At 32.7% G+C, this 9749-nt stretch overlaps 1 protein-coding gene across 1 annotated transcript; it reads left to right on the top strand.

The window, feature by feature from the left end:
- The first annotated feature begins 3430 nt into the window (after window positions 1-3430).
- LOC121212387 (ubiquitin receptor RAD23c) lies at window positions 3431-8462 on the top strand. The gene is made up of 12 exons (XM_041084887.1): window positions 3431-3595; window positions 4488-4649; window positions 5025-5078; window positions 5837-5907; window positions 5986-6033; window positions 6190-6367; window positions 6928-7080; window positions 7164-7232; window positions 7334-7381; window positions 7501-7610; window positions 7696-7774; window positions 8043-8462. Exons 1-12 carry the CDS (start codon window positions 3530-3532, stop codon window positions 8157-8159), a joined length of 1155 nt encoding a protein of 384 aa, XP_040940821.1. The 5' UTR covers window positions 3431-3529; the 3' UTR covers window positions 8160-8462.
- The last annotated feature ends 1287 nt before the right edge of the window (window positions 8463-9749 follow it).

Raw genomic sequence — 9749 nt, 5'->3', positions numbered from 1 at the left:
GAAAAACTTAAAACCTTAGGTTTGATGACCCTAGAAAGTCATATAGGTGGGAATGAACCCAAAATCGGTATTGCCTATCTATGTAAACCTTAGCCAAATCTGGTCTTGACTGTGACATTGAGAGATAAATAGTTCTTGCTGACTCATTAGGTTAATGGAAGGTCGAGAGGCCTTACTAGGTTAATGACTAGTTGATTGAGTAGAACCCAAAAGAGGAGTTAATTATGAACATTGAAGTAAGTTAGTCTTCTATCATTTAATCTGATAAATTCTACAATCTATTATTATTATTATTATTATTATTATTATTATTATTATTATTTAACTTTTCTCATCACCTTAGGATCAATCATAATTTACTTTAATTTAATTACCAACTAGACCTATTAGCTTTGAAGTTAATCTTAGTTTAGTCTTACCTCTCTTAGGTATGATCCTCAGAGTACTCCAATACTTGTGGACACTGCCTTAATTCATATATTTAGTTACAATATTTCACTTCCAAAATTGGTACGGCGGGAGGCGGTCAAGTCCTTAGGTGCATACTACAATACCAAAATAAAATGAACTATGCAGACTTTGTTGTCAAAATGACAAATTGGATGTTGATTTCACTTCTCGGAGCTTCGAGAAATACGTGCACCTGCACACAGAACAAACAACCGTACTCTGAGCAATAAAGCTCAGTGGTACTTTCATGATTCACGGTAATATAGCATAAGGTAACATTTATAACATGCTATGATATTTATAATCTCAATGCCTACTAATACATATTCTGTATTGTAATAATTAGTATATAATCAATTACATGGGAAGGTATACAATTATCAAGGTAAACTAATTCAACATTCACAGAAAAGAATAATCAAATCCAATTACATATATCAAAACCTATCTTACCAACATCAATTCAAAATTTAAAACATTCAATATCCATTCATTATGATTTTTAATATCAAGTTCATTTTGTATCAAAATTTGTTTAACATCTCGTTCGAACCTCTTTCTGGGGTCTATCGATTCATTTTTATTCATTTCGATATTATATTCTATATTAGTCTATTTCATTACATTATTAAGTTTTCCAATTTCAAATATAATGTTATGCTCGATGAAAACCTAATAAAATAGACTTGGATACACAAGTAAATTACACCATATCAAAAAGCTCGTAGAAGCTTAAACTACGACACACTCAGGCACTAAAGTGCAAAGCCCAAAGGCATCAAATGCATATTCATATGCTAATACATCCCTCCACCACACCATATTACACTTGTTGATTCGCAATAAATATGTTAGATCCCAGTATAACCTGTAATGATCTCCATACAAATACATATCTTGTACAAGCGCCCATAGAACCCTATTGTCATGCCAATCGTATCCTAATATTTTATTGAGTGTACAATGGCATCAATTATATATATAAGTATTTTCATACCTGTAATCATCTTACTAGCATACTCATACCTTGTGTTCAATCACATATGCATTTTCGTACCCTGTACAATGTTCTATTGCATAATAATTAAGTTACTAATTAAGTTAAGTAAATAACATCATCCATCACCACACACTAACATATATTTAAATTAGGTTTACTTGTTATTTTATTCCTTTGGTTAATCGTTATTTAAGTCCCCAAGCCTTATCCTAATTAAAAACCTATAACGATTACACTTTTACGATTTAGTTCCTAAGCCTTAATTACTCACAATTTCGGCTAAATCACTTAACCAAATGTCAATTCATCAGTACAATAACTCCATAAATTTTGTTAAATATTTACGGACTTGGTTTACGGAAACGGAGTCCTGAACTGCCTTTTTCGGTACCACTAAAAACTGGGTTATTACAATTTCAAAAGACAAATGACAAATGTTCCTAAAAAGTAAGAGTTTATCAATTGAATAATGATAATAAAGTCAAATTTTGACATTGGAAAATAAAGTATGAATCGTAAAATTTTAGTAAAGATTGAATTGAAATTTTGTGAAAGATTAACTAGTAGTTTAAATTTATTATTTTAAATAAAGGGGAAAATTTTAAGAAAATATTTTTTTATTGATGTGGCATGGATATGAATTGATAGGTGAAGTAAAAAATTTGAGATATGGACTACATTGAAAAATGGTGAAAAGCATATAAACTAAAGTGTAATTTTACTATTTTGTGAGAAAAGGGCTTAATTGCAATTATACCATGAATAAATAATATCTACATAAGTAATAATTGTTTACTACACATAAGTCTGCCATGTGTTAAACAAATGAGTGATGGAAAAAGGTGAAATGATTATTTTACCCTTATTTCTTAAATATGAAAAAATAATTTAAAAGGTAATTTGGTCATTTTATCATTAAATATTATTTTTAAATTTTAAATTACAAAAAGTGTGATATTTTGATGGGAGAAATTATAACTATTTGATTAAAATCATGCGATTATATTTAAACCCTTGATGAAATTAGTTAAATAATTAAATGTTAAATAAAGAAAAGTAAAGAAAATTCTAGAAATATGAAGAGAAATCATTCTCTTCTATAAAAATCCCAATGTGGGGTGCAAGGAAAAGAGGAGAGGAGAGAATTTTTTTTACATTTAATTCAATTTGGTCCTTTTCTTGTCAAGCATATTTCTCACCTAAAATTCTTCGAAATTAAAGTAAGATATCACATCCAAATCTAATTCAATAGTATCCTTTCATATGAAACCAAACATGGAGGCTTGAAGATGAAGATGGAAGTGGGAGAAAGCTTGGGTAAAAGTTTAAACTATTATGTTATATTTATTTGAGTGTTTAATTTGATGAGATATTGTAAGAATTATTCTTTTATAATTATTTTATATGTCTAAGTAAAAAAAAATTATGTTTATGTATGAAGTAGATGTTATGAATAATTTGGTGGATGATTTTAATGAATAATTGAAAATAAGAAAGTGTGGAGTTTTTTTACTAATAATATTTTAATTTGGAATGAATTACTTTGAATGATGAAATTGTGTATTTATTATGTTAAAAGTGGTAAATATTTATTTAAATATTATTTGGATGAGTAGGTTAAAAACTAATTTGTTAAGTGATTAAACTGATAAAAAAAAGAAATAAGGATCAAATTGTAAAATTTTAAATTCTAAGGATTGAGTAGTGTAATCTAAAAGGTTGATGTAGTAACTAAATTGTATGATTGTGAAAAATGAAAATTTGGAAAGTTGAGCAAAAAATAGTAAAAGTTAAAACCATAGACTCTAAATTATAAAGATTTCAAAATATGAGTTTTGGGGCTAACTATGTTATTTGAAAATTTACAATTATGAAAACAAAAACATGAAAGTTTATGGTTCGAAAATCAGAAACTAATTTATGGAAAATTTGACAACTTGAATAAAAAAAATAACAGTGTTGAAATTTGAAAGGTACACTCAATTTTTGAAAATTACATGGACTTGTGGCAACTTTTAACCTATAAAAATAAGATCGGCGGATTTTAACAAACATAGTGAAAATCGAAATTGGCAGAAAATGAAGGTTTCCGTCAAAACTCTCAAAGGCACTCACTTCGATATCGAAGTCAAACCAGAAGATGCGGTTCGCTTCTCTCTCTCCCTCTTTTCCCAGGGATTTTACGTTTCTTGGCCAGGGTTTTCCGTTTTCCCCTATATTTGAACATTAATTCGCATTCATCTAGGACTGTATTAGTTGGACTTCTTATGCACGTAGTTGAATTACCATGCCTGAAATGTAAAATCGCAGATCGTGAATGATCTGTAAAATTTTAGTGTCTAATTTATTGAATTTGTTAATTTAGCTTGTTGAATAGTCTATCTACTTCGATAAAGTTTTAGTGGACTGATACTCGTGTTGCTTGAACGGCGGTATCATTTTCTTCTGGCGACAATTAGCAATTAAGTACTTCTTCCTACGTAATGCTTTTTACTAGTTCATTGAAATTAGTGAATGATACTTTGATTTGTAGGCTTCATTTTAGCATCAGTATTTCATTAACTTGTATCATTGAATATTGATGCATAGATTGCCATGTAATTGCTAGTTGTAATGTGCTAGATTTAGGTTTAAACTGGGGTATACACAAGCTTTGAAAATTGAAATATGCTAATATCTCATATTTTGGAATGTTCTTTCACTTTTTTTTTTCTTTAAATCAGTGTGGCTATAAACACCGGATTAAATGTACATAGGCTTCTTTTAATAGATCTTCTATAACCAAGGATCAAGTTCTTCATTCTACGGTTACATCTAATCAAGGATTGTGTTTTTTAATGATGTGGATTTTCTAACTATATAAATAAGCTATTATTATTATTGTTTTTTGCTACTTTTTATGCTTTTAAGGTTTGTATATACATATATATGTATGCACAGACTTGAAAGTCTTGGGATAAAATGCATTCTGCCTTTTACATTACTATGTCACTTGGTATTATACGATTCTGCTGCTAATGCTTGTCAATTCTTTCAGGTTGCGGATGTAAAGAAGAACATAGAAACTGTTCAAGGGGCAGATGTTTATCCTGCTGCACAACAAATGCTTATCTATAAGGGAAAAGTTCTTAAAGATGACACGACACTGGCTGAAAGCAGTGTCACTGAAAATAGCTTTATTGTGATCATGTTGACAAAGGTGAATTGGTTTCAATATCCTGATTTTTATGTTTGTAATCTTTCATCTAACATGTTCTAACTATTATTCTGACCAAAGTATGCTGACTTTGTCTTAATAAATGCCTAACTGACATAATTTTTTTTCGCACTGTTCTTGAACTTGAAAGTTATCTTAGTTATAACTTATAATGGAGTGTTGTATCATTTTATTTTTCTTTTGAAATCTGGTTGTTGCTTTCCTTTAGGTGCATCTTATAAATCAAATTGTTGCAAAACTAGAAAATTTTCTTTAAGTCACTTCTCAAGCCTTTACCTACTTGTATTTGTATCTGAATTTATTTTTCATGACTGTCATTTTCATACTAATAGTGTCCTTTTTGCTTAAATAAACTAGAATAAGGTTGCATCTGGGGAGGGTTCAACTGCTTCAGCTGCTCCTACAATGAAAGTAAGTTTATAATTTTGTCACCTCTCTTACTGCTACTTGCATGCATAATTGCTTGTAAGCAGTGATCATCTCATTGTCACTGTACCTTTTTAGCTATATTTCTAAATACATTTGCGATTGATATGACGTGAAAAGCGTTGGGGGTTCTGTTTTTGCTATGATGGTAGATGTTCTTTACTTCAATGCTATGAACTAGAACTTGAAGTGATAGTCAAGCATCTTGAACATATATAATTTGTATACAAGTTAATTAATAAAAAAGTTATAGGTAGGAAATAGAATGCTTTTAAGATTTTGGTTTTTCAGATATGGCCCAGGTTTGAGTTGTTTTGTGTCCAACTGCTTCTATCTTACACTATTGAGCTATAAACATAATGCATAATTTGGAGTCTAAGTTGGTGTTATTATCAAATTCAACCTTAAATGTGTATGAGTTAGTTACATAATCTCTTATCCATGTTTCTCAATTTCACAATTGTTTTCCCTTTCTCCTTTCCAGTAGCATATCAACATGAAAGCTAATGGCCACTATCCTATTCTCTCCTCATTGACTCTGTCTAGAACAATTCAGCTTGAGCCATGAACTCTCACGAAATCATTATGTGAATTTAGATTTGATCTTAAAATTTCTTTTTGAGTATGAATATAAATGTCTGTTTTCCCCACACTATACAATCTTTAGGGTATGCTGCTTCTGAAAACCATGCCTGTATGCAAAGATTATTGTTGAGTGAGTAGTGATTTTGGATTCTTTTTAGGCTCCTGAGGCAAGTAGGCCACCAACTGCTCCAGCTCCAGCTTCTACTGCACCTGTTGCAATGTCAGCTACGTAAGTCCTGCTATCTACACTTTTGGTCAGACACAGCACGTTTGCAATTGATTAATTGCTTATTATTTTCTTTTTCAGGGCTGCACTTACTGCTGAATCTGCTCCTGTTGCTTCAAGTACTCCTCTGTAAGTAACGTATTCTTGATAGTAACTTTCATGCTTCTTATTTGAAGGACAGAAGCTTGATTTAATCAATTTGCTTTTTGTAGGAGAGATCTTGATTTTTTTTCCTCATTTTCTTTTGCATACTACTAATATCTTGAATAATGTCTTTGGAAACAGGTCAGATTCTGATGTTTATGGCCAAGCAGCATCTAATCTGGTTGCAGGGAGTAACTTAGAGGGAACAATCCAACAAATTCTTGACATGGGTGGAGGGACCTGGGGCAGGGACACTGTTGTCCGTGCCCTGCGTGCTGCTTATAATAACCCAGAGAGAGCTGTTGAATATTTGTATTCTGTAAGTACCTTCCTTGTATCTTGAAGAATATGTGCTTTCTTGCATGCTTCTAGTTGCTGTAGTTTTATTTTTCTCCTTAATGTAGATGTGGAAATTCCATAATAAGCCGAGCTCATCCTGGGCGGTTTTCTTAGAATGATGATTCTGCCATTTTTTTCATTTATAATTTGATGTAATTCGATTTGCAACTTGGCTTTCTCCTTGATATGATTTCTTGGTTGATGATGATTAAATTTCTGTTCACCCAAATAAGCTTCCTCTGTTCCATTTTGCTAGTCCTTTTTGACTTGGTGGATAGGTGTGCGGGAATTGTGAATTTTCCTTTGATGAGAACAATTTTTACTCCCCCTCCCCCCCCCCCCAAAAAAAAAAAAAGTTAGCAGGAATGTTGGATTTCAATCGCATGGTGTGTCTTAACTTTTTTCCCCTTGGGAATGGTGGGTTTTAATGATATTTTATACTGCACTTTTTTTTTTTTAAAAATTTCAACTAAAGCAAGCATTCATTTTGTTTCCTAAGCCGCTTGTCATATCTTCGTAAATTGTTATTGCAAATACTAGGGCATCCCTGAGCAAGCTGAAGCTCCACCTGTGGCCCGTGCTCCTGTAGTTGGGCAAACCACTAACCCTGCAGCACAACCTCAACAGTCTGCACAAACGACAGCTATTCCTACAAGTGGACCAAATGCAAATCCCTTAGATCTCTTTCCCCAGGTAAAATTGTCATGCGGTAGACATTTGATAAATTTGATGATAGGCAGATGAACCGGTGACTTGACTGCCTTTAATTTATACAGGGCCTTCCCAACATGGGTGCAAGTGGTGCTGGGGCTGGCTCTCTTGGTTTTTTACGGAACAGTCAACAGGTCTCTCTCTTTCTCATATTTGGTTGTATATGGGCTAGTTAGCATGACTGTCATGTAAATAACTACCTAGGACTACACTCAGTTTGCAATTCTCTTTTCAGTTTCAAGCTTTGCGAGCGATGGTGCAAGCCAACCCACAAATATTGCAGGTTATTTTCTGGTCCCTTGTTTCCCCTCTTCAATCCTAGTGTGTTTTTCATTGTCTTTTCATCTTTTTCTTTTACCTTTCACCTTTCCTCAATGTCTCCCTTTTTTATATTTTTGGCAGCCTATGCTTCAAGAGTTGGGGAAACAAAATCCTAATTTAATGAGACTTATTCAAGAGCATCAGGGTGACTTTCTTCGCTTGATCAATGAACCTGCTGAAGGTGGAGAGGGGTGAGTCTTGTTTTTAGTTGCTCATTTCTTGAACTTCTATACTGTATGTATATCAAGTGCTTATTTGACATCTCCTGTTGTAAAGAAACATTTTGGGGCAATTGGCTGAGGCGATGCCACAAGCTGTGCAAGTCACACCTGAGGAACGTGAAGCCATAGAACGGGTATGTCATCTTTTACATAAAGGCTGACTTGGATGTGTTCACTATTCTCTGTAATCATGGATTATTTAGCTATCTTCCCTACTGCCTCTGGAAATGCCTTCCATTTCCTTGGCCTTTATCTGAGTTATGAAACATGCATCACATCTTTATTTTAGGTAATGGTTTTGCTTTTAGACGTTTAATAAACTCAAATTTATCGCATTGATCTTGTGCCTACAAATACTTTTGTAGTCTCCTTATTCTCTTGTTCATTCCCCATCTCTTGCAGCTTGAAGCAATGGGGTTTGACCGTGCAACTGTGCTCCAAGTGTTCTTTGCGTGCAACAAGAATGAGGAACTTGCAGCCAACTACCTTTTAGATCATATGCATGATTTTCAGGATTGAGTTGGTAAAAGAAATGGCTTGGGGAAGTACAATATCATTTTCTCTTTCGTTCTTTGGGGGTCCATTGTCATTCATGTTCCCCCTCCCCTCCCCTCCCCCCAAAACTCTACCGACTTTATTCTTAATCAAGTGATGTAAGTGTTTGGTGTAGAGACAAGGGATGTGAAGATGTTAACTTCATTTTTTTTCTTTTTTCTTTTTATTTCCGAAGGACCCATTATTTATAACGTTATATACAAGTTTCTTTCTAAGCTTGTGTGTATTGTACTTCATATTTTATGCTATTATAAGCACTTGCCACAAGGAGCTCCACCCAACTTTCAAGTTTTTCGATCAACACTCTTCCCTAAAATACCTTGTGCATGAATTTGGTAGCCCGTCATAATGGTTAGAGTTGGCAGTGGAAACTCTAGAACCGTGGAAACAGTTTGAATAATATGCAGTGAAATTTTTGGTCGCAAAACATGTAAAATTTTCTATTTTCCAAATATGTTGGCCATGTAGTACACCTTTATTGTATTCATAATATACATTATTGAATATCAAAATAATCGACGTCTCAAATTATTAGTGTCTTGTTTCATGTAACGTAAATAAATCTCAATATCAATATCTTAAATATAGCCAATGATAATTTATATTTCATATTTGTTTAATTATTTTGGCCCCTATTAATTTACTCGGACTCAAGGATGGATACACAAATCAAACCATCAACACACTAGAATATGCATGTAACACCTCACACTAGACTTAATCATCAGATCCAAATATGTGATGTATATTATGCTGCCGAAGTAACTCAAGTTATCTCAGTACATAATCATAAAATTTAAATCATAATTACCATTCAAACAAATTTAACCATAATCAATCATACGAGCAATTATTCATTTGTAATGTTTAAGTTTCAAATTCATCGTTATACAGAGTTAGGAAAAGTCAAATTAAGAGTTAGAACTTGAATCCAAACTCAATTATCAAATTTCAATGTTGTGTCTCGAGACAAGCCTCATTTTAATTTAGGTATTTTAGCTTCGAAGTTAATCTGTCTCGAGACATTAGAAATTGTGTCTTGAAATTATGTCTCAAGATCAACCTCCTATGCTTTCCTATATTTGCTTCAATGTTTGAATGTCTCGAGACAAGGGTTCTTGTCCTGAGACCTAAATTAGGACAAAATCTATTTAGCTTTGATGTTCTCCTGTCTTGAGACAAAGGTAATTTGTCTTGAGACCTAGGAACAATTGTCTTGAGCCTATACAAATATGTCTCGAGACCTGAGGCTCTTGAATGCAAAATTTAAATGAAATTTGATCTAGCGGTCTCAAGATTCAATGAACAAATGGTCAAAAATCCTATACTTCTAAGTGTTAAATACCTTAACCAAATGAACTTAAACCTACCTAAAACTTACCACAGAACATATTCATCCTATTAACCTATCTAAACATGTTTAAACATTACCAAACTATAACCTTCAATAGATCATTTTCAAACCAACCAATTTGCACATTCAAACTCACATAATCAAGCATTATTAACTTGTAATCAAGAGATGAAATTCAACCATAAAGACATTATAGGCCA

Source organism: Gossypium hirsutum, chromosome A13 (assembly GCF_007990345.1).
Source record: "Gossypium hirsutum isolate 1008001.06 chromosome A13, Gossypium_hirsutum_v2.1, whole genome shotgun sequence".
Lineage (NCBI taxonomy): Eukaryota > Viridiplantae > Streptophyta > Magnoliopsida > Malvales > Malvaceae > Gossypium > Gossypium hirsutum.
The sequence above is the reverse complement of the archived record's forward strand: the minus strand, read 5'-3'. Positions and strand labels throughout refer to the sequence as shown.